The 24,851-nt window shown below is 40.1% G+C and overlaps 3 protein-coding genes across 6 annotated transcripts; 2 read left to right on the forward strand and 1 right to left on the reverse strand.

Moving 5' to 3' along the window:
* The first annotated feature begins 1,386 nt into the window (after nt 1-1,386).
* Nucleotides 1,387-21,090, forward strand: atp23 (ATP23 metallopeptidase and ATP synthase assembly factor homolog). 4 transcript variants are annotated; one of them, XM_046872631.1, is made up of 7 exons: nt 1,387-1,421; nt 2,752-3,002; nt 3,820-3,865; nt 3,943-4,024; nt 4,418-4,555; nt 4,642-4,725; nt 5,368-5,792. In XM_046872631.1, the coding sequence occupies exons 2-7, from the start codon at nt 2,852-2,854 to the stop codon at nt 5,569-5,571; spliced, it is 705 nt and encodes a 234-aa protein (XP_046728587.1). In that variant the 5' UTR covers nt 1,387-1,421; nt 2,752-2,851; the 3' UTR covers nt 5,572-5,792. The 4 variants fall into 4 exon arrangements, 3 of the variants coding, with proteins under 3 accessions (XP_046728587.1, XP_046728586.1, XP_046728585.1); XR_006928448.1 differs by lacking the exon at nt 1,387-1,421 and adding an exon at nt 21,073-21,090 and having other exon boundaries at nt 2,526-3,002; nt 5,368-5,664; XM_046872630.1 differs by lacking the exon at nt 1,387-1,421 and having other exon boundaries at nt 2,907-3,002; nt 3,948-4,024.
* On the forward strand, nt 6,746-14,219 carry rpap3 (RNA polymerase II associated protein 3). The gene is made up of 16 exons (XM_046872626.1): nt 6,746-6,969; nt 7,734-7,906; nt 8,251-8,397; nt 8,486-8,596; nt 8,893-9,020; nt 9,232-9,353; nt 9,481-9,551; nt 9,646-9,777; nt 9,876-10,003; nt 10,464-10,585; nt 10,724-10,872; nt 10,964-11,199; nt 11,596-11,803; nt 11,892-11,989; nt 12,090-12,190; nt 13,792-14,219. The coding sequence occupies exons 2-16, from the start codon at nt 7,754-7,756 to the stop codon at nt 13,875-13,877; spliced, it is 1,992 nt and encodes a 663-aa protein (XP_046728582.1). The 5' UTR covers nt 6,746-6,969; nt 7,734-7,753; the 3' UTR covers nt 13,878-14,219.
* On the reverse strand, nt 18,618-24,513 carry mapk12b (mitogen-activated protein kinase 12b). The gene is made up of 12 exons (XM_046872627.1): nt 24,067-24,513; nt 22,834-22,963; nt 22,694-22,752; nt 22,494-22,605; nt 22,324-22,353; nt 20,980-21,027; nt 20,758-20,872; nt 20,006-20,077; nt 19,324-19,403; nt 19,159-19,237; nt 18,895-19,068; nt 18,618-18,807 (listed from the first exon to the last, which is right to left on the reverse strand). The coding sequence occupies exons 1-12, from the start codon at nt 24,255-24,257 to the stop codon at nt 18,731-18,733; spliced, it is 1,167 nt and encodes a 388-aa protein (XP_046728583.1). The 5' UTR covers nt 24,258-24,513; the 3' UTR covers nt 18,618-18,730.
* Nucleotides 24,514-24,851: the final 338 nt, after the last annotated feature.

Consider the following 24,851-nt stretch of genomic DNA (forward strand, 5'->3'; position numbering starts at 1 on the left):
GGCACCAAGACTTTGGAATGAACTTCCACCTGATGTCCTTAGTTTGATGAACCAGAACCACAATATACATGTAAACTGTTCATGAAGATTTATCAAGAGTGCGCAAATATACACAAATGCTCTTTGCAAAACTGTACTGAGATCAGATTAAACCAACATTTTTCTCCATATATTAATATTCATATATGAACTTAGTCACATTCAGCATATCGGGGATCACATGGTTTTATATAATGTATATCTGTATAATGACTGTATAATGACGTCTATTTGAAAGGTCATGAGTTTAAATCCCAGCCCCACCAAGCTGCCACTGCTGGGCCCTTGAGCAAGGCCCCTAAACTCTCACCCTCTCGGTTATAGGAATGAAATGACTGTAAGGTCACATCAGGAAAGAGCATCTTTTTTTTTGGCAGACGCCTTTTCAGGATTAGGGGCCCAGGAGTGGCAGCTTGGTGGGGCTGGGATCCAAACTCACAAACTTCAGACCCAATGCCTTCTATTTACACTGTCATTTGCCTCCATGTCAAATTATATCTCCTGCAAAAATCTTCTCAAATACATTGTTTTGTATTCATTTATTATTGGCTCTTTGAAACATACATAATTTTTTTTCTATTTCATGTTATCTTTCTGCAGATTCAAAATTGTTTGCTGGAATGCCATGTTCTGGATCATTAGACCGCTCGTGAAACGTTATAAACGTATTTATAGGGTTAAAGATCTCGGGGGTGGGGGTGGGGGGTGGGGGGGGATTCATTAACTAACATTCAGCCAACAACGTGAAGAAAACAGATTCTCTCCCTGTGGAGACGCCGTTTGCTCTGCAGATGATGCATTTAATTAGAAGGACGTATCACTAGCAGGAGGAGTCTCCCCAGGGCTGAAGATGACCAGTGCACAACTTGAGTTCTTTATGTGTAGCGTACATTCCTACATTTATTACTTTTAATTCTGGTTTCTTGTCAACATTGGAAATTTAGAGACATGAAATGGGACGTGTGTGTGTGTGTGTGTGTGTATCTGGATGTGGTATTCACAGTAATCCAGAGTCAAAGATTTACTATACAGTGGAACCTCGGGTAACGAACGCCCCGGCATACGTATAATTCAGGTTACGAATCGCAGTTCACAGTCGTTACAGTCTTTTCCGAAGTACAATACCCATAATGAATTTCACTCTGGACTTCAATACCAACTGATAGTAGCCTTAAAGAAACAGCTCTCATTTTCCTTCTAATGCAACAATTGTCTCAGCGTTCGTGTTAATAACACTGTCTTTAATATTCTATAATATAATATATAATAATATATAAATAATATAATATAATAAGATTCTCCTTCCAAACAATAACTCTCCCTCCTCCCCCTTCTACGAACGTCGTCTCCTGCAGCGAGTCTTCTCAAAGGGAAAGTACCCGGTAAAGATCTTTTCCTCTTTTGTATGTTTTTATGTGGTATGATTTTAATATAACATGTTAAAAGTAAATAATATTAGTGTATATTTTCTTTATTTTTATTTAAGTAATATTTTTGGTTGTCCAGAACGAATTACCGTAGTTTCTGTTCATTATTATGGGGAAATTTGTATCGGGATACGAACTTTTCAGGTTACGAATAAAGTACCGGAACGAATTAAATTCGTAACCCGAGGTTCCACTTGTATTAAGAAATTTGAAGATCAGTAATATATAAACTACTACTACAAATATAGTATAATAATAATAAGAAGAAGAAGAAAAAGAAGAAGAAGAAAAAGAAGATGAAGTAGAAGAAGGAGAATTAGACTGAGAGAGCGAAGAATAAGAAGAAGGAGATTGAGAAGGAAATATTCTCCTCTATCTCCTTCTCAATCTCCTTCTTCGCCCTCTCAGTCTAATTCTCCTTCTTCTACTTCATCTTCTTTTTCTTCTTCTTCTTCTTCTTCTTATTATACTATATTTGAGGAGATTGAGAAGGACAATGAGGAGGATGAGGATACCCAAACATTATAAGGTACAGAATGCAGATTAGTGCAGATATTTACCCCAGCATATTAATTTATAACCTTCAGAGGTACATTATAATGAGTATAAAACAATTTAAACACAAACCATCTAAGTCTCTTTTGCAGGTAAGTGCTGCCTCCTAGTGGCTCATCAACACATTACAGCTATTACTCCATACTATAAATGTGTAAACAGAACAGTGTCACTGGTGCTTTATAACCTTTATAATCATGATCACAATCATACATTTTAACAGCTTTGATATCTACAACAGTTTATTACATGGGAACCTTTAATTGAGAATCAGTTCACAACCACGAGCTTGAGAAAGCGGCATTTTAGGTGAAATTGGTTGATTTCTCTTTTTTCCAGTTACAAACACTGTTGTGTAATGGTTTTATTTTATTATTATGATATTTGGAAATGTAACACACAAACAAACAGACAGACAGGCAAATAGATAGATAGACAGATAGTCAGATGGGGGTCTTTGACTTCCGCCGTTGTGTGACGTCACATCCCGGTCTGCTGAACATGGCGGTCGCTCTTTCTTTTTCATTAATTTTTTATTGTATACACTGAATTTAACATTTAGCATTCCCATTATTGTTTAACATTTTAAACCTATTATTCACGTTTTATGAAAGAAAGAAAGAAAAAGAAAGAAAACGATTACAAGAAGGATATATATATATATATAGTTATAATAAAAAGAGGAACGAACTCTGTATTGCGTTATGTTAATGTTATGACCACGTGACAGGGCGGATCACGTGACCGGTAGAGCAGACCATGACCTCGGACTGGTGGCGGTAACGGGGATTAAACAGAAGAATTCCGCTGCAGGCGCTTCGAGGAGCTTCATGGATCAGACCAAAGAGCAAAATGATGACTTTGGCTACAACCTGTTTCCGGAAAGGAAGAAGAGCAAGTACCAGAAAGGCTCGATCGGGGAAAGTTTATTCACCTTCAGCCACAAATGTCAGATCATGCTGCACGTCGCAATGGAGACAAGTAAGCTCCTGATCGGGCTGCAGCGCGCATGCGCACTACTGCTTCACATGAACAATTATATATACAGTACACTTATTCTAATAACAGTGATCAATTATTATTAGATTATAGAGCAAAGATCACCAATGTCTGAGTGATGATCTCTCCTAAATAGTGCTCTCTGTGTGTGTGTGTGTGTGTGTGTGTGTGTGTGTGTGTGTGTGATCCTGATAGTGATCACACACACACACACACATACACACACACAAACAGAGCACTATTTAGAACACTATTGGCTGTATATTCTTGACTCATCCCTGCAACATACAGCATACATTAAATGGTCAAAAGTATTTGGACACCGGTCCATACGATTTTTTAAAACATCTCTTTCCATATTTAGTGTTTGTAGGTGAGTTGAGGAGGCAATAGGGTTGATAGCTCTATAGCAGGCTACTCAAGATCTTCCACTCCCACCCGTATGTTTATGGAGCTGGCTTTGTGCCTCCTAGGTTTGGGTCTGGGTTCAAGTAAAGACGTCCAACTTTGTGGGAACAGTTTAAGGAAGAACCAGATGTGCAAATGGAAAAGACAGATGTTCCAGTACATTTGGCCATACTGTGTATGTTTTTGCACGTTTGTGTTAGGAACGCCTGTACACCTGCTCACTCATGCATTTATATAATCAGCAATATACAGGTGTAGAGGGGTGCCATTATTTTTGTCCATGCCCCTGTCATTATTTCAAATATTCAAGTTACTTTTTGTCCATTCAAAGTTATTTCCATATATCTTTTTATTCCACTCCATGCTCATTCACGCCTTCTTTCTCCTTCAGATCCATATGCGAAAGTCCTTCTAGAAGCCATGAAGAACTCGGGCTGGTACGTGGCGTCGTCGCGCTTGAACTCACTGCTCCATCGTCTGTTTTTCAGACTTTTTACTTTTCTTGTCTTCTCAGTGCAGTGTACAAAGACAGGCATTTCTCGTGCGAGGATTGCGACGGAACCGTCAGCGGCGGCTTCGACGCCACGACGTCTCAAGTGAGAGGAACCGAAGCTGCGTCTGAGCGGCCGTACACGATGTGGGCAAAAGTTTGTGGACACCTGACCTTGTGCTTTTCGAACATCTCGTTCCACATTCGGTCTCCATTCGCTGTTATAACGAGCTTCAGTATTCTGAAATTGTTCCAGTAGATTTGTGAAGATTCAACGTTCACATTCATCCCAAAGGTGTTCGATAGCGATGGAGCTCTATAGCAGGAGATCTTCCACTCCGACTCGTGTATCCTCATGGTGCACTGGTGGAACGGGTTTGGGTCTCCTAGTTCCAAGGTGTTCAATACTCTTGTCCATATCGTGCATATATAAACGTTAACGTGTAGCACGTCTAGTTTAACGTCCCTGAGTGTAAAACGTGCGTGTCGTCTTTTCCAGATTGTGTTGTGTCAAAACAACATTCACCAGCAGGCGCATATGAACCGAGTCGTCACGCACGAGCTGATTCACGCCTTCGATCACTGCCGCGCTCACGTCGACTGGTTCAATAACTACCAGCACTTGGCCTGCTCAGAGGTGAGATGGTACTGCAGGAGGAACACTGTTATCAGTTCTTTGTTACGTTCTGTTTTTAAGAGTCATCCCTCTTTTTTTCCTCTCAGGTCCGGGCTGCGAGTCTGAGTGGCGACTGTTCTTTCAGCAATGAACTCGCCAGGTTTAATTTCGGCCTCAAAAAGCACCATCAGGTAAGATAACATCCTGCTTTTACATTAAAACAGAGCAGGTGAGGGTGAGGGGCTCCGCTCAGGAACCTTCCGGTTTAAGGTCCGATGTCTTAAACGCTGAGCTTCATCTCTTCACGTTCCTACGATCCTACACGTTCTGTAAAATCAAGAAAACGTTGTGAATTGTTCTTACACGTGTTTGTAATCGCATACATGTAAAAAACACGTTTCTGAGCTGATATGAATAATATTGGATTTTTGTGGAGGTTCATTAGATAGAAATATTGATGGATGGATGGATGGATGGATGGATGGATGGATGGATTGATGGATGAATGACAGCCTGAATTGGTAGAGGGATGGACAGATCAATAGATGGACAGATTGATAATTAGATGGATGGATGAATGGATAGAAAGACAGATAAATGGGTGGATGCTGAGATGAATGGATGGATGGATGGATGGATGGATGCATAAATGGATAGATAGTTGGATGAACAGAAGGGTGGATTGATAGCAGAATGAAGGGGGATGAATGTGAGGATTGATGGATGGGTAGATGAACAGAGGAAAAGTAAATGTGTTAACCCTGATGAACACAACATCTAGATCTCTATTAGCTGTAAGTCGTGTAACTGCCGTCTTTCCTCCTCTGATGTAGGAGTGCGTGCGGGATCGTGCCATGCGCTCCATCCTCGCCGTGCGGAAGATAAGCAGAGACGAGGCGATGAAAACAGTGGACCAGGTGTTCGACAGCTGCTACAGCGACCACGAACCCTTCGGCCGAATCCCACACAGCAAAAAAGACGCCCAGTTCGCCTATAGAGATTTCGAGAACAGAGATCGATACTATGCAAACCTCTAGGTGGTGCTAGAGTCTTACTCACTCTCTCTCTCTCTCTCACACACACACACACACACACACACACAGACACACACACACACACACACACACACACTATTGTGAATAAAGTGATATATTTGACCTAAACCATTCAGCATGCTATTTTATTATATAAACCAGTTGCATATTGAAGCCATTCTGTCATTTGTTGCATTTTACTTAATAAATGCTGACTTTTGTTACATACTTTTGAAATGCTTTCCTTAATATATTTGGGTCATGTATATGGAATAAAGACAACGTTAATATATTTTAATTTTTGTTTTAATAATAGATTGTGAGTTGTGTCCTTTTTGCTGTTTACTGCATAATCACAAGGATGGTGTATATTAATAATAATAATAATAATAATAATATAAATATGATGATGGGGCTTTTTTTTGTATTGATTACATGTACATTACTAGACAGTAAAATTCTTTCTTTGCATGATAATTGCTTAAGAGCCCAGTAGTAGCAGCCTGGAAATTCTGGGGTTTAAACCAGTAACCTTCTGATTAGTAACCCAGAGCCTTAACCAGTGATCTCCCACTTCCCATGATGATGATAATGATGGATTCTACTTGTATACTTCCGCTATATTCTACTTCTATTGATGACCACTCTACTTTCTGCCCGTTATTTCAATATGAAATGCGGATTATGGAATCACAAAACCTCACTGCAGCTTGCATTAGGAAGCTATAGATGTTTGTGTGCACTTCCTTATTTTGACCACTAGATGCCAGTATTGAGCACTATTAAAATTAATCGATTTATTTAACAAATCGATTTATTCTCTTTATAAAAACGTTCGGAAAAGCTTCTGGTTATACAGTTTTAATTGTAGAATATATACAAATTAAAAAGGACCGTTATGAATATTTTTCCCCCAATATACCAGAACCAAACTACAGAAAACAAGCCCTTTTCCTGTTTCTTCGTGGATGCACGGAAAATAGATTAAAGGGAAACTAAAACAGACTTTTAAAAAACGACTTTAATATATAAATAAACTACAGAACATGTAGAAACAAAACGTCACACCAGACCCGCAGTTTGAGAGCAGAAGTGGGCGGAGCTTATACAATATAATGGTAGTTGAGATCTTTAATACGCATCATTTTCTTTTATTAGGTATTAGGCTTTTGACACATTTTCATTGCATCAATATCTAATAGTATTAGATTATTAAAATATTATATCTAATATTTTACAACATCGTTTTTTTTAATACGGTCACTTTTCAATTCGTACATGCGCAAAGCATTCTGGGACTCAGCTGTCATGGCGACGTACACACACAGCACCTGAGCGCTCGAGTTCCTCAAACCTACCTGCGACTTCCGTGTGTTTTGTCTTAATCCTGAGATTTGAGCGGTATGTTAATGTTGTTCTGACATTATCTTTGTATCTATAATGTTAAAAGTAGTTTAATTGTCACCTTACACACTCGGTTTATATGTGAAAGCATTAGCAGCTAATCACGTTAGCCTCGCGGGGAGTCCCTGAACTGCGCGTGCGTCGTTCATCCTTCAAACCGGCTGTGTTTTAAAGTGTTTATTACACAAAAGTGTCATTTGTATTGTTATAGATCATTATTTCTGAGAGATTCTGGTGTTTATAGGGGGAAAACATATACGTTTGTAGTTTGTATTCAAAACATATCTGGTCAAAAGTATTCGCTGTTTAAATAGATTTATTCTCCTCCTTTTTTTGTTTTCTACCAAAAAATGCTTTCCAGTGGAGCTCTGTGTATCCCAGTTTTATCCCACAGTTGTCTCAGTTGAGTTTAAGAAAGTCAGGGTTTTCCCTGTGAAGAAGTTCCTCCTCTCCAACCTTCACACCAGCAGTTATCTTCATGCAGCTCGCTTGCTCTTGTGCTTAATCTTATTTCAAAGGAACCTGTAAAGCTGCAGGTTCTGCACAACCGTGCGCTTCTAACACTGTGCCGGCATCCGTCCACATGGATCTGATGCTCAGGTGTCCACATAGTTTCGGCCTTACCGTGTACTCGTACTACTGATCGTCCAAACAAAGTCTTTCAAAGGTTCTACTTGAAACATCGTGGGAGTAAAAAGCCATCAAAATCCCCACGATATTATGAGGCGGCACGTTTGGTGAAGAACTTTGTTCTGTTTCAGACTGACTGGTATAAAAAAACATGCTGAGTGGAAACAAAGCCGTGGAGCTGCAAATGCAGATGCGTCAAAATGCAGAGGATCTTCAGAGCTTTATGAGGGATCTCAATAGCTGGGAAGAGGACATCAAGAAAAAGGATGAACAGCTTCGTGCAGGAAACCTGGCGGACCCTCAGGTCAACGACATTCCCTGATATGATATTTTTTTTTACATGTAGCTGAAATGTATATATCACACACATACCAGTGTATTATTAATATTTTCCAAACATCAGCAGTTTACATTTTCACAAGAATTTGTAATAAAACGCCTGATTGGTTGAATGATTTATAAAAGGATATTTTTATAATGTTTCCTAAAAAATTAAATATATAAAAACAAACCCATTTCCATGTAGTTGTATCAATTATTCATATACATCGATTGATTTTTTTCCAATAAGGTACAGGTTTTGTAATAAACACACACCGCTCTCGTCTTCTTCTGCGACACCTTTTGATTGTTTTCTACCCACCACAGAAGCCCCTCCCACCTGTAAGAAACAAGGACTACAAGAAGAAGCGCAGGGTCAGAGGTCAAGTCCGGGATGAGAACGTTCAAGGCGAGCAGAAACCCGTCCAAAGAATAAAATCATACGACTATAAATCCTGGGAGAAATTCAACGTGGTACTCTTCACATCACTTCGAATTCACAACATGCCATTTTTGGTTTTGTGGAGTTTCTAAACGATAATCGATCAATTGTTTATTTCAGGACAAGGCCCTCGAGGCACTGGATAAAGACACCAGCCCGGCTGACTCTAATGACTCCGACTCTGAGGAAGCGCAAGGAGATCGAGACCTAGCCATGAAGGAGAAGGAGAAGGTAAAAGTGCTTTTTGAACATTACTTTAACATTACTGTTAGGATAACACCTCTACTCTTTTGGGAAGATGTTCCACTAGATTTTGTGGAGGTTTGCGCTCACATTCACCTCGAAGTCGTTCAGTAGGGTTTATAGCTCTATAGCGAGAGATCTTCCACTATCCCAAAGAAGTCCTGTACAATCGTGTGCGTCGGGTGTCCCAATACTTTTGGACACGCCGTGTATGTTGATGTTTTTGCAGGTATGACCAATTACTTATTACGGTTGTTTTTTTTTTTGTTTTTTTTTTTTTACAGGGTAACAGTTTTTTCAAAGATGGAAAGTATGATGACGCCATCGAGTGCTACACCAGAGGCATGAGTGCAGACCCATACAGCCCGGTTCTTCCCGTGAACCGAGCAACCTGCTTCTTCAGATTGAAAAAGTGAGAGAATCGCTACCAATATACCGCTTTCCTTCTGAAAAAAAGGTAGTAAGATCTGGTTTCAACTGGATTGATAGCAGGGCTGTTTAAGATGCTGATGAGCTCCGTATGGCCACACCAGGACAAGACTCGTGCACATGAAGCAGTGAAGTTTGGATGAACTCATCTGAGCAAAACTCATGAGAATGTTTCTTCTTGAATCTCGTTTTAGATACTCTGTCGCTGAGTCGGACTGTAACCTGGCCATAGCGCTGGACAGCAAATACGTTAAAGCTTATAGCCGAAGAGGAGCCTGTCGATTTGCTCTTAAAAACCATCACGGTGCTCTAGAAGGTGAGGGAGTAAACATCTACACAATCTCCTGAAGGTTCTCCTGCATGCTCCTGCCCCTGTAATTACAATACTTTTTTACGTTCTATCTGAAATTGTGCTCATAACGATGTTGATTTCGAATTATAAGATTACCAAACGGTGCTGAAGATGGAGCCGGAGAACTTCGACGCTCAGAACGAGATAAAGAAACTGAACCAGGTCGGCTCCCGTCTTACCGTTACCTGGTTGTTTTTGGTGTGCGTCATGAAGCTCGAGTCTTGAACTCTTTTCTTTACAACGTTCCATCCCGCAGGTTTTAGGTTCCCAAAAGCGCGAAGAAGCGGAGAAGAGCGAGTCCGAGGTGCCGCTTGCAGAAGCCGTAAAACCGAAGCAGTTGGAACCGGAACAACAGAGACAGCAAGAGGCGGCGGTGCAAAAGGACAGGGTGAGAACATCATCCGAGCAAAACCATACACACGTTCAGCAGACTCGCTGTCTGTAGCGCAGCAGGGTCAGTTTGTGTTCTCTGCGATGTTCTCACAGGGAAACGCTTACTTCAAAGAGGGCAAATACGAGGCGGCGGTGGACTGCTACACTAAAGGCATGAAGGCCGACGACACAAACGTTCTGCTTGCTGCCAACAGGGCAATGGCTTACCTCAAACTTGAGAGGTGGATATCCAAAACACACGGCACACATATATTAAAATTATCCTTTTTTTTTTTAAACATTTACTTTGATCCTACACACTGCACGGGCAAGAGTACTGGGACGTTTTTCCATTTCACTTGAACTAACCCAAACTTGTTCTTGTTCCATGAACACATTTGAGTGGAAGATCTGGAGTGGCCTTCAGTAGGGCTCTAAACCCTACTGGGATGATTTGGAACACTGACCGCACCCCAGACCTCCTCATACATTAGTACAAATCAGTACACTCTCCATATCTAGTGGGACATCTTCTCAAAAGATTTAAATGGGGATTAAATATGGAGTGGGATGTTCAAAAAAAAGCACACATCAATCTTATGCCCAGGTGTCCACAATCTTTAACTTCTATAGTGTTTTATGTCTAAAGGAACGACTGACATGTAAATCTTGGAGCTTCCTGTGTGTGTGTGTTTTGTGTAGATATGCTGAGGCAGAAGAAGACTGCACCAAAGCAATAGCTCTGGACGACACGTACTCGAAAGCTTTCGCTCGACGTGGCACAGCCAGGGTGGCACTGGGAAGACTTTCTGATGCCAAAGCAGGTTAGAGCTCATTCTCCACAATTCAGTTCACCACTAATCCTCAAAGTCACACATCAGAAGCTAGTGGAAAGCTTCTCAGAAGTGTAGCACTGATTTATTCAAAATATATATATAATGTGATGTCATTCATTTCTGCAGATTTCGAGCAACTTCTGAAACTCGAACCAGGAAACAAGCAAGCGATGAACGAGCTCAAAAAACTCCACATGGGAACCACGGAACAAGCAGATGGCACACAGAGAAGAACAGTGCAGCCAATCGACATACCGGAACACCTCAGATCCAAAGTGAACCTCCAATAAACTCAAATCTTTTGTAGATAAAGAGATACTTTTAATCGGTGTATGAGTTTTAACCGCACTGTCTGAATCCGAACAGAAGCCGTTAAGAAGAATCGAGATCGAGGAAGTTGGTGGAAAGCTCACACCCTTGGCTGAGCCGGAGAGAGTCACGGAGAAGGCGAGCTCCACAGGGTCTGGGTCGATGTCCAGTGCATCAGCTTCTTCATCAGAGAGAGAGATGAAATGTGAGGCTCCTCTGTGCTCTTCTTTGCCATTGGCTAAGATCCAGAAGATAGAGGAGATATCACAGCCTCCATCAGAATCACCAGCTATGTAAGTTCTCGCGTCGAATGCGTCGAGTCTGTGTGCTAAGGGATTAGGAATTCTGAGGGATGAATGTTCATCATGTTGTCCAGCAGATGTTCAGTAGATCATAAAGAGCAGCTTCACCGTGCTTCTAAAAAATCTCTCGGATCGTTTTGGAGAAATAAACGATCTACAAAAGGATGTTCCTTCACTCTGTGATTGCTATCTAAAAATATGATCCAAAATCTCCCATAAACATACAGTTATAACTTCCACCATCATTATGATTGTTATATGAGCTGTGTATAGGAGCGCTGTCATTGTGGAAGAACCCTCTCTGACTCCAGAAGAAGGCCAGCCAGGTGCCTTCAACCATCTCATCTTGACGACTGTTGATTCCGGTTATTGCTATCTGTCTTTCAGAGTCCCATGTGAGGATTCCTTCGGAAAAGAGAATGCATTGCAGAGAAAGGAACAAGTCCCCATTAAAACGGAGAAACCCTCATCATCGTCCTCCTCTTGTCAAGTTCAACTTCAAGTTCCTCCTCCACCTCCTGCAAACAGCTTCCAGCTAGAAGCAGATCTAAGAAAGATTGGTAATCACCCTGAACTCATGTATCAGTATTTAAAGGTAGGTGGCGCTGCTTCTTAGTATTCGTATCCAACCCAGTACAATTCCATCATGTGGTGTCCATCACGACGTTCTTGTTCTGTTTCAGCAAATTCATCCTGATGATTTTCAAACGATTTTCCAAAACACACTGAGTCCTGAGGTGCTCAATAAGATTCTGAGCGTACTTCAAGGTTTTTACATTAAGTAAGTTATAAGTGGTTATCACTCCTTTATAATTTCCCATTATATCATTATAAAAATCCACTCAGCTTTCTTCTCGTGTATTTTGAACTTTTCTCCCCAGAAATGAAGACCCATCACTCATTCTCTCCATCCTAAAAAGTTTGTCCAGCGTGAGAAGATTTGACATGGTTGTCATGTTCATGTTGTCCCCTGAAAAACAAGGTGTGTTCTTTCTATAGATTTATCTTTTTTTTTTCCCCTTTATAAATATATATGATGAATTGTTTACCAGGGAACCAGATCACATCCTAATTTCCGATTAATCCGATAGGAATCCTTTGAGTCTTCGTGCTCATCATGACTTTCTGCATACTTGGATTTACAAATTCTTAAAGTATGAACGTTACAGTATGAAGGTTGGGATTTTCGCGTATGGAACCCAGACGGGTTGAGATCTACCGCAAGTTCTTCTAGTTCTCGATGCAGTTGTGTGTAATTTGTGTGCACATTAAGCCTAATGCACTTTCTGAGTGGGTTTAGTGCAGCGCTGGCAACCGGATTCTTCCATAGAATATTAGCCGTGAAGGTAAAGCATTTGGACGAAGTGCCAAGAGTTGGATTTCCACTCAGTTTCTTATTGCATGCTATGTGATTATTACATTACAGTGGCACTGGCACATTATTACATTACAGTGGCACTGGCACATTATTACATTACAGTGGCACTGGCATGCTTCGTTTGTGTCCATACAGCTCACTCCATTAGATTGAGTTTCATCTATTGGCATTGGTGGTCATTTGGATGTTCTACATTTACACCTTCACAAGAGCGACTTAATGATTGTATTCATACAACTAAGCAGTTGAGGGTTAGGGGCCTTGCTCAAGGGCACAGCAGTGGCAGTTTAGTGTTGCTGGGATTTAAACTCATGACCTTCTCCTGAGAAATCCAGCATCTGAACCCCAATATTCTGATGCATGGTGTTTGATGCATTGTGTTCAGCATACAAATGGGCTACAGTCGGTCATTGTGTGCATATGATATAACCAAATTTTGGCCCCCGACGCCGGTTCACCACTATTCCTTCCCTGGAGCACTTTTGATAGATTACCTCAAATCCTTACACTCGCCCATTTTTCATGCTTCTAACATCAACTTTGAGAACAAAATGTTCACCTGCTGCCTAATAAATAAATCCACCCACTAACAGGTGCCACTATGAAGATCCTCAGTGTTCTTCACTTCACCACTCAGAATGTTCTAATGCTATAATGTTATGCCTGATTGGTGTATGTAGGTTTTACTATGAACTGTCACATCAGATTTATTAGATTTCCCTTAACTGAAATACAGAGGATGCACAAATCCATTAAGACTAGAGGTGGGATTGGAAGATCTTTATTGTCCTGCACAGAGCTTTTAAGATCAACTGAAACACTGACCCGAAGCCCAGACCTCCTCAACATCAGTGTTTGCTCTCACTAATAGCTCAAAGATTGCGTATTATAACATACACTGAGGGGAAATCTGGACTGAGATGTTCAAAAAGCACTTGCAAATCACCGTGACGTTCATGGAACGTTTTTCCATGTGGTGTTGATATCGGACGTGAAGCTAATAATCGTACGCCATTAGGATTTATCAGTTTCCAATTTCCATTCACACAACACCATAATCATGCATTACAGAAACGCTATGAAATATTAACAATCGAAGAACGTGTGCATTATTCCCTCCACCACAAACTCCATCATATCCGTGTTAAGATTTTATGTTCCTTAGTAATTACAGGAAATGGTTTTTGTTTTTTTCCTTCCCGCAGTGTTACAGGAGCTGTTTCAGTGCATTTCTCATGCAGGCCTGGAGGACGATTCTGTCAAAGCCTTAAAGAAGAAATATGGAGTCTAGCTGCTGTGTTGTGGAGAGACGAACGAGGAGAACTGCATCTCATCCCTCAAATATAGATTTCAAATAATGAAATATGTTTGGCTGTGATTTTTTTTTTTTCACTCCTGGGGGGGGGGAAGGTTTGATTTTGTATTAATGATCTATTAACCACCCAATTCGCTCATTATAATTCAGTTACATAATTATATATTACTAGTGAGAGTGTAAACGTTTGTCACATTGATATTGAGTCATAATGTATTCATTATTATAAACTGTATAATGCTTGCAAAAAGCAGCAGCAGCTCCGCTCGCTCAGCTGTGGCCCGACCTGCGAAATAAAACAAAATCCCACCATCAAAACAGTCATAAATTTTCCTTTTCTTTGCATGAAAGGTTTCACACCGTTTATTGGGTCAGTTATATAAACAGTAGGATGTGTGGACTTTCTATTGGAGGATTTTTCATATGGGTTTGAAGTCCACACATTTTATTCTTTTGGAAAGTCAATTGGAGCATCTGCGTTGGTTTAAACCATGAAACAATTGAATGGCTCCAATTCTGTAAGTCAGAACTCCAGCGGGAGTCCCACTGTTTTACAGACGCTTTTACCCGTATAGAAGATTCCAGAAGATTTTAGCAGCTTCTAAATTACAAGCGAAAACACGTACTGCTGCCCAAACAACAGAAGCTACTGTGAGCAACAAACTACTGCATGGAAACATAAAATATCTCACACAGACATCATTTCAAAGGGAAAAAAAAAAATTTAAGGCATCAGGTACCAGAATATGGACATCCATCACTGGCCTGAAGGGTTGGTGTAAAGTAAACGTGAAGGTCTATCACCAAATATAGTCAGATTGAAGTTGGTACTTGATCACCAGGATGACAAACTCCATATAAACTTTGTTGTGCTGAAAAACTACAACTGATTCATTACAAAACATCCATAATAAAAAGATTTGTATTTTGGCTATTATATTTGAGATATGGAAATTAATGTTGATCCTCTAATTGACTTGTATTGAAGGTCATATGAAATATGTAGAGTTTGGTCTCGACTTCTTTAATCAGTGTACTGGAGACAGATGTTTGTATTCATGTTTGCTTTAAATACCAAAGAGCAGAAAATGATAAGTAACTTTTTCATGTACCTGCTGGAAATGTGGCGTAACCTGTAGCATTTAGATTTTGGACCACACTAACAAACAACCCAGACACGCTGTTTGTGGCCTTGCAGATGATGGTTCCCGAGGTGGCGTCCGTAGGTGCTCTGATCACTACCTCATCCCCGGAGCCAGAAGCTGGATCTCCATCCACTGTCCAGGTATAAGTGCAGGAGGGTTTACACGTGGCACTGCACAGAAAACGCTGAGTTTCTCCTGGCATCAGGGTCTTTGGCCCGCTGATTTTGACGTCTACTGGTCCTTCTGGAAAAGAAAATCGGTAACAGGCGTGAGTTCGGGAACAGGGAAAGACTTGTACGTGATGAGAGGTGAGTGATTGCGTGGTCTGGGCCACATTTTGATATCCTACCCAAAACTCGCAGCGTTTTCCTGGTTGTGGAGGACATTCCGGTGGCCGGGTTTGTTGCTGTGCAGTTCACTATTTTGGTTTTCACCCACTGTCTCAAAGTATCAAACAGCTCATTGCCCTGTCCAGTCTGGTTATCGAAACCCATCATGTAAGTGCATGTCGGTGAGCATTCAGCGGCACATATATATGTAAAAGGGACTCCTACAGTCACTGAATCTGGACCAAGAATGGACAGACCCCTTGGCCCATCTGAAATAAATAGATAGTTCATTATTTTTCTTTTTAATACATTCCGGTTGATTTCTCTTGCTAATCTCTCTCTCTCTCTCTCTCTTGCTAATCTCTCTCTTGCTAATTTCTCTCTCTTGAAACACATTTCATAACAGAACAATCAGAACCCGATGGGTACTTTTATTTCAAAACCGATGATTGATTGGGCACAATGTGTGTCAAGAAACCGTTCACACCATCACGTAAACTCCACCGGCTGGACTGTTGACTCAAGGTGGATTCCTGCAGTCGGAGTTTCCTCAGCAGAAATAGAGATGCTCAGGGTTGAGAATTATAAATAATAGCGTAAAATAAGTGCTCAGTGAGAATATATTAACGTATAGTAACAAGAGTTAAATTATTACAAAAGTCCACACAGAAGGTATTACATCTCTCTCTATAAATGATGATATATATACCGATTGTTTGGAAGTTGGTATCTGTATCCTGTATAAAGCCGCATTTTTCAGCATTTTAGTGCACATTGTTTGCATTTACAATCATTTCTTATCACATAGTAATAAAATGAGAGGAACTAAAACTTATGGTAGAAGCCACTGAATTATATATGAGTTATATGAACATTATGCTACGCTATAGTATTGGACACTACGCTATACTTTACTAAACAATACGATACTTTATGATACTGCAATATAATAACCAACTATACAACTCCTTCCTCTGAGTGTTAAACAGCTAATCCATGATATAGATAATATAGATGGAATTATATTGATAGATTTTCAAGCCACACTTATATATTGTAAATATCATGAGCAATAATAGTGCAATAATAACAATAGTTACATGTGCAATAACCTTTATAATTATTATTGTAGTCAGATTTTTCTCTCGTCTCTTTTCACTGCGGCTACACATTTCATTTCAGTTAATATATAATTTAATATGATTATTTCCTTCTTCTTTTTTTTTTTTTACTATGCGCAACAGTAACTAAAAAATTAAGCTAGGAAATCAATAAATTATTCCGATTTTGATTCTCATTCTGACTACTATATATGATATGATAATATTGTATATACAGAATCGTATATTGTATTTTATTTTACATGAAGTTATACTGTACGATTCTATAATACACTATATGTTATCTAGTGAGTAAATTATGTATCAGCTGTATTTAGGTGTCATCCATAAAATCTAAAACAGTGGAAAGCAACTTTTTGTACTCCTAACAGGAAACATATAAACCTTGCCAACGAATGCACACTCAGATAAATCTCATCTATTTAGAACTCGAATCGTATTAGTTTTATTAGTCAATGCAGTATGAAAGTCAGAAATGCAACCAAGCACTCACAGGGTCCGCTGGCATCAAGCTGGGTGTTTGATGGGTCCTTTCCTGACGTGTCCACACCATGAGCTTGTCGAAAATAACCCAGAAACATTTTTACGCTCTTGTGCTTTATATAATTCATAACCTGAGTGGTATATGTGATAAAAAAAAAAAACCAACAACTCCATACCTGTAAACTGGAGTGAAGGAACCAGCAGGAGCAGAGAAAATAAAAGAGGTGTGTAAGCCATGGTTGAGAAGTATGAAATGTGGAGGATTTTGAGATAGGTGAGGCCAGGTACACACTGCATGAGTAATAAAACAAACACATTAATCAGGAAAATGAGCCAAACAGCAATCTGTTCCTTTGCTTTGTGTTGCTGTTGCTCTTTATCTCCCATGCAGTTTCTGTAGTTTAGTATCTACCTGCTAAAGAGCAGAAGACTTTATGCAGTATATGTTCGGGCAGTTATCAAATACATGATGCAGATGCAGGTGAAGAGCTCGAGTTAATACTCACATCAAACATCAGAACAGGGAAAATCCATGTAAATTATTTCAGAAACTGATTTTTGCTGATTTTGCTTATATATATATTTTTTTTTAGCTGCTCTTAAAACATACTTTTTCAGGATAACGTTTAGGTTGGTTTTTTTGTGGTGTTTATTTTCTATATTTTTTGTATTATTATTATTATTTTATTATTACGATTTTACATTATTATTAAAGATTATTAAATCATTGTGGATTTTTGGAGGGTCAGAAAAAAATAATGGTCAAATCGGTTGAAACGATATTATATTATATTATATTATATTATAAAGCAGAAAAGCACCTGTGCAAAAAGATTCAACTCAATCACGCCATCCAAGATCAGGAATCTGAAGGCCATCCTGGGAATAAACAATCACCTGGTCTTGAAGCTGTAGATCTGCATCTGCATGATTGTATGCATCGTGTGGCTGATTGGATACCTGAATATTGCACATCCCTGGGGGTGTGTTCGATGAAAAAGTCTCTTACTCAACGCAGATGTTGACAGATGTTGACTTTTCCGTTGTCTTTCGAGTCAGTGGATAAAAGAAAGTCATTTATTATGTAATGAATCACACGAGATGTCCACAGCACATAGTTTTCACATACAGTATATAAACATAAAAACTTACTGATCCACGTTTTATTCCGAAATATTTACGGTCTACAATATACAAGCTACTAGAAACACACAAACGATCTTTATACAAGGAAATCTTTTGTGTTTTTAGCAGGAACCATTCAAATGGCAGGTTTTTAATCAGTACAAGATGCTGCCAAAAGTATTGGGACACCCGACTTCTCCAAAACAGGTGGATGCAGCAGCGTGACATTTTCCCGTCACTTAAACTACGAGACAGAAACCTGTTTCAGCATGACAATGCCCCTGTACACAAACCAGGTTCATGAAGATATGCATTACATGGCTTTGGTGGAAGATCTTGAGTGGCCTCCTGTGGAGATCTCAACCCTTTTAAACATTTAAATGTTCACACTGACTGCACTCCCGGCCTCCTCACCTCACCTACATCACTACTTAAATTCACTAACGTCTTGTGGTTGAATGAGCACAAACCTCCACAAGATCTAGTGGAACATCTTCCCAGAAGAGTGGAGGTTATTATAACAGCAAATAATGGACTGAATGTGGTGTTCAGAAAAGCACATACATATTTTATGGTTTTAAGTGTCCACAAACTTAGCCATATAGTGTATGTGAGTGTATATCCACTTAGAGAGAGGTGTCTTTGGAGTCTCTAAACTCTATGAGCGGTGGCTTGAAGGACAGGATCTCTGTAAATGTGTGACCTGTAGAGAAGACATAAGGAGGATAAGATGATGGTATCGTCCGATCGTTCCTACTGACACATATCCTGATTTTCATTATGCTCTTACGTTTCCACTGCTCCAGAGGCAGGTCAGCATTGTCCACGGAGTGATCATAGGGCAAAGCTTCCGTCTCTTCTTGAGGCTCACGGAAGTCAGAGAACATGGGCAGCTCCAGAGCCGTCGATGCGCTCACACGCTTGTCAGGGTCCAACACAAGCATTCTGTCAATGGCTCTCACCACTTAGACAAAGACACACATATCACATAGAGTACATGCACTTTAACTGGAACTGCTACTGGAAAGTTTATTCGCTGTATTGTTTTACTTACCATCTGAGCTGGATTTCAAGAAAATCGAGTGCATGTCCTTCTTTGGCACTTTGGCCAGGCTTCGAATGTAGTTTTTAGCCTGAAAAATGGACACTGATATAAATATCAAAATCTAATATTGTGTGCATTATTGCTTTCTTGGTCGTGTTTCACCGGACCACTCACATCCTGACTCTGGAGTTTGACGATAAAGTCCTGTCCTGGAGTCCCGGTGATTTTCATAATTTCTCTCAACTGGTCCAAATCTACAGCTCAACAGATAAGGATTAAATCGCATGGAAATAAAAGTTAAACCTGAAAGTCGGCCATTTTGGATCTAAGTGCTGCCTATTGAAGCCAATTTGTGAATGCAGTCATACACCAATCAGGAATAACATTATGAGTGGTGTAGTAAATAATACAGGAAAGGATTTGACAAATTGTGATGTCTAGACGTCTGGGTCTAGACGTCTGCAGTGATCAGTATCTATGTGCTCCAAGGAAGGAACAGTGGTAAGCACTTCACAAAGCATTTCCCTGGATGTCGTACCCTGTATGTATGTGTATGTGACAAATAAAATCTGATTTGATTTGATTAAACCGGCCGAGGGTTCATTGATGCACACGTGGAGCGGAGGCTGTCCGTGTGATCCGATCCACCAGACGAGCTCCTGTAGCTCAAACTGCTGAAAAAGTTCATGCTGTTGCTGATCGACGGGTCACGACTGCTTTAGCAGCAAAAAGGGGACCAATACAATATTAGGCAGGTGGTCATAATGTTACGTCTGATCTTGCAAGAAAAATAGATCAACAGAAATCATGTAACAACGGATTTTGTTGGTTGGTGCTGATGTTTCAGTAAGGATACGATCATTCCCTTTGAAAAGAGGTTTTCCAAGGAGCATCTCCGCCATGATACAACCGACTGACCAGATGTCAACTGCAAGACACAAGAAACAGTAAATGCATAACATTTAATGAGACACGTTTTCGATACTCCAAAGCATCATTCGAAGAACACAATCGTGTTCAGATTACATTTTTAAGGAACATCTAAGCTACCAGTGTGGTGGATCAATAACCAGCAACAATATATGGACAAAAGTATTGACTTTTTCACTCATATGTGTTTCTTCTTCAAACTATTCCTACACACTGGAGGCACACAATTGTATCAGACGTCTTTGGATGATGTAGCATGGAATTTTCCTTTCAATTGAACTAGGAGACTCAGTATGACATCATGACCCCCATGCACAAAACCGGCTCCATGAAAAGGTGCTTTACACCAGTTGGAGTGGAAGATCTTGAGCTCTTGAACCTTAACCGTATTGAACAATCAATTAAACCTTTACCTTCCTAATCAACCTCTTGTTGCTGAATGAACACAAATCTCCACAAAGAACATCTTCCCAGAATTGTGGATCTTATTAAAAAAACAAATGAGGTCTAAATGTGGAATGCGATTTTCAGAACTCACATATAGCTTAGGTGTCCAAATACTTTTGGCCATACAGTACATTTACGAGGAGTAAGTCTGTGTGTGTGTGTGTGTGTGTGTGTGTGTGTGTGTGTGTGTGTGTGTGTGTGTGTGTGTGTGTGTATGTATGTGTGTGTTACCCGTCTGTGAGTAGTGCATCCAGTTGAGGATGACTTCAGGTGCTCTGTACCACCGAGTCACAACATAACCCGTCATCTCCGTGTCCGCCTGCCTGGCCAAGCCAAAGTCCAGAATCTGAAGTACAAGAGCACGGAGACTCAGTGTGATCCAGTCTGTTGAACTATTTATTATAAATAGCAATTACAGGACATTATGAATCCACATGTTATGTAATTTATTACCTTCAGCTCACAGTTCTGATTCACAGCCAAGTTCCCTGGTTTCAGATCCTGTTGAAGAGCAACCAGAGAAGACACATAACCATGGATTTATTCCACACACACACACACACACACACACACACACACACACACACTCATCTGTCTGGTCATGTGGTTACATTTCCAAACATCTGAATATTTTGTACTTACAGAGGCTAAAAATAAATATATATATATATATATATATATATATATATATATATATATATATATATATATATATATATATACACACATATATACAGTACAGACCAAAAGTTTGGACACACCTTCTCATTCGAGTTTTCTTTATTTTCATGACTATGAAAATTGTAGAGTCACACTGAAGGCATCAAGGGCTATTTGACCAAGAAGGAGAGTGATGGGGTGCTGCGCCAGATGACCTGGCCTCCACAGTCACCGGACCTGAACCCAATCGAGATGGTTTAGGGGTGAGCTGGACCGCAGAGTGAAGGCAAAACGGCCAACAAGTGCCAAGCATCTCTTGGGGAACTCCTTCAAGACTGTTGGAAGACCATTTCAGGTGACTACCTCTTGAAGCTCATCAAGAAAATGCCAAGAGTGTGCAAAGCAGTAATCAAAGCAAAAGGTGGCTACTTTGAAGAACCTAGAATATGACATTTTTCAGTTGTTTTACACTTTTTTGTTATGTATATAATTCTATATTTAATTCCACATGTGTTAATTCATAGTTTTGATGCCTTCAGTGTGAAGAAAACTCTTTGAATGAGAAGGTGTGTCCAAACTTTTGGTCTGTACTGTATATATATATATATATATATATATATATAAAAACACGTTGGTATCAAAAAGTTTCCAGACTAGTTTTGTAACACGCCAACAGATGGCAGCACAAGGCTGCACGCACAGTCAGAGGGAACACCAACCTTCATTAGTAATGTGCCGAAAAACTTAATACCACCTTGTATTGAACTTTAATGAGCGATACACAGAAATGTCACCAAAAAAAAATACTTATTTCACATATTCCAAATTAGGAGAGCTGAATTTGCATATTGGACCTCGATTGGCTTTAACAGTTTATGAAAAGAAAACTCATCACTTGAAAATGATCACATATTTAATTCATCCAAGATTCAGCAAAAGCCCTGTTTTCCAACACTGCCCTGTCTGCACTCTCACTCCCCACAGTTATCAAGTTTCGTCTGACTTCAAGACCCATTCGAGGGGAAAAAAAAAAGACAGAAGATCTATAGACAGAGGATGAATGTGAGAGTTGAATGGAGTGGCCATCCTACCACCCAGCCCCCCACGCATATAATTAACATGTCAGAGGTCACATACTCGGTGAATGATCCCAGCAGAATGAATATACTGTGGAGAAAGAGAGAGGCAACAAGTCAATATCTAGATCACAAAGAGAAACTGGTACATATTTTTTTTAATTCTGTAGACACTGAATTAAAAACGTGCAAACGCTCTGTGTATATAAAGTGTGCACAAGTTTCTCTAACCTTCAGCCCCCTGAGCATTTGATAGACAAGGAACTGCACTCTGTCTTCAGACAACCTTTCCATCTTCATGAGCTTCCCGAGGTCAGTGCCCATGAATGGCATCACTAAATAACTAGCAGAACGAGAACAAGAGAAGCATTTGTGATGCTCAAACATCAAAACTAGAAGTATGTGTTCTCCAAAACGAGTATTTGACTCACAAGTCGTGAAACCTGTCCAGAGATAGCTCAGCTGTGAAGACGTCCAACAGTCCAATGACCTGTTTCAGGACATAAACGTTGTCATTGAGATTTATCATGTGAGAAATAACACGCTTATAACCGATCATTTGAAAACTTACGTTCTCATGCTTCATGTGTTTGACCAGTCGCAGTTCTCTGTAAGCTCGCTTGGCGAAGAGCCGAGACTGGAAGGGCCGGTGGAGTTTCTTGATCGCAACGCGTAGTCCTGTCTTCCTGTCGACGGCAGAGCTGCGAAAGGACAAGATGATACGGTATGTGGACAAATAGACTTACATGTGCCATCTCCTTTGTAGGACGTCTTTGGATGCAGAAGCATGAAAGGGTGAGACTCAGACCTGTTCCAGCATGACAATGTGCCTGTGCACAAAGCCAGCTCTTTGAAGATATAGGTTGAAGTGGAAGATCTTCTGCTACAGAGCTATAAACCCTACTGAACACCATTTTTCATGCTAACTGCCTCCCGGACCTTCTCACCTCACCTACATCACTACCTACCTAACTAACTGAATAAGCACAAATCCCCCCCAATATAGTGGAACATCTTCCCAAAAGAATGAGATGTTCAAAAATCACACCAATCTGGTACCAAGGTCACTCCAGGTGTCCACAAAATCTTGTTCTTTGATTCATGGAATCACCAACTGTTAGGGTATTAAGAATGTGTTTTTGGAGATTTCTTAGTAAGGTTTTACACAATCACAATACACACATCCTTACAATGTTCTACAAACAGCCAAATAATATGTTCTAAGACATAAAGGCTACCACAGTCAAAATTCATAAAAATTACAAACTCTTCTAAAAAAAACTTTCCAGGAAGAACCAAAAAACGGGTTTTCTGGTTCTCGGTTGCATTTTTGCTTCCCCAAAGACCTTACAGTAAATGATTTAAACCGAATCATATTTGTGTCAGAGGATCAGATTTGGTCCTGTTTGGTGAACTGCTTAATGAGATGATCATCGTTTGACTTATTAAGTATGAAAAACCTTTTTCTAAAGAACTTTCAGAGCAATAGATGCTACAAGTTCTTCACAGAACCATGACTCTTGACCCATAGAACCATTTATGAAGTTTTATTTTTTTAAAGAAAGAGTACAGTACAAACTAATGCGAGTATCTGAATTCGTATTGCAGTGCAAACTAAAACAAACCTCATGCGCCATGGTGGAAAAATTGCGCATTTCTTTTTTATGACTATTATTTTATTTAAATAAGTTATCAAAACCCCCATGTGATTTCTCTGAGCTTTGTATCGCAGCTCAGTGAGCGTTTATGTCTTCAGATGGAAAAAGGACGCTCTGGAATCTGTGCGTAAAACCCGAGAACTCACCATACGGTTCCGTACGCGCCGGTGCCCACTTGGATGAGATCTCGGTATCTTTCCGGAACATCCCAAACTGTTTTGTTGATCTCCTGGCGGTAAAATCCGGTCCTGATGCACAGTGACATGTCTTCAACAAGTTCACAAATTGTGCGTGTGTGTGTGTGTGTGTGTTTGTGTGTGTGTGCGTTCGCTCTCATGGGTTCATTGCAACTCCTCCAGACCACCCAAACCCGAGCGAGCGCGCAGGCACCAACACGCAGGAACACAGTGGGGTGTTTAACATCCTCAGCCCTTCACCAGTCTCACATCTATACAGTATAAACCTCTTTCTCATGAGAACAAAAGAAGGGTGCATAAAAAAGTGCACCCTTCAGCAAATTCACGGTTTTTTTACCCGCGCGTGAAAACTTATATATTTTATTTATTAATAGTGTATATTTTTCGTATATTGTATTATTTTTAACCCTGGAGAGACACTTAACACATCAAAACATCATGTATCATATATTTAACCCTGAAAATACAAAGCCCATGAGGAACCCCTGGGTGGAGTGAAGGGGGAGGGTGAAAGAGCTCACACTTGAATAGGATCCTAACAAAGAACCAGTAAATCTTCTTGTCCTTAAAAAGCCCCCGAAGAGCAATTGATTTACAAACAGAGGTTGTGAAAGGAAACCAACAGCACAACAAAGTTTCTGTCACAGCCTGGTATCGTCAGGGGGCACTTTGGGACCCTCAACCCAGTGCGCGTAAAACAGTGATGTCTGGAACTGACCACTGAGAGTGAATCA

Source organism: Silurus meridionalis, chromosome 18, assembly GCF_014805685.1.
Source record: "Silurus meridionalis isolate SWU-2019-XX chromosome 18, ASM1480568v1, whole genome shotgun sequence".
NCBI lineage: Eukaryota > Metazoa > Chordata > Actinopteri > Siluriformes > Siluridae > Silurus > Silurus meridionalis.

Bases quoted from the DNA above. Each gene is read 5' to 3' on its own strand.
- rpap3 (XM_046872626.1), top strand. From the start codon at position 7,754: ATGCTGAGTGGAAACAAAGCCGTGGAGCTGCAAATGCAGATGCGTCAA. The intron at 9,354-9,480 runs GTGAGGGAGTAA...TCGAATTATAAG, and splicing joins CCATCACGGTGCTCTAGAAG to ATTACCAAACGGTGCTGAAG. The intron at 10,873-10,963 runs GTGAACCTCCAA...GAATCCGAACAG, and splicing joins CGGAACACCTCAGATCCAAA to AAGCCGTTAAGAAGAATCGA.
- mapk12b (XM_046872627.1), bottom strand. From the start codon at position 24,257: ATGAGAGCGAACGCACACACACACAAACACACACACACACACACACGC. The intron at 22,606-22,693 runs GTGAGTCAAATA...TCGTTCTGCTAG, and splicing joins CTGGACAGGTTTCACGACTT to TTATTTAGTGATGCCATTCA. The intron at 19,238-19,323 runs GTGAGTGGTCCG...TCCATTTTTCAG, and splicing joins TCAAACTCCAGAGTCAGGAT to GCTAAAAACTACATTCGAAG.
- atp23 (XM_046872631.1), top strand. From the start codon at position 2,852: ATGGATCAGACCAAAGAGCAAAATGATGACTTTGGCTACAACCTGTTT. The intron at 3,866-3,942 runs GTACGTGGCGTC...TTGTCTTCTCAG, and splicing joins GCCATGAAGAACTCGGGCTG to TGCAGTGTACAAAGACAGGC. The intron at 4,726-5,367 runs GTAAGATAACAT...CCTCTGATGTAG, and splicing joins GCCTCAAAAAGCACCATCAG to GAGTGCGTGCGGGATCGTGC.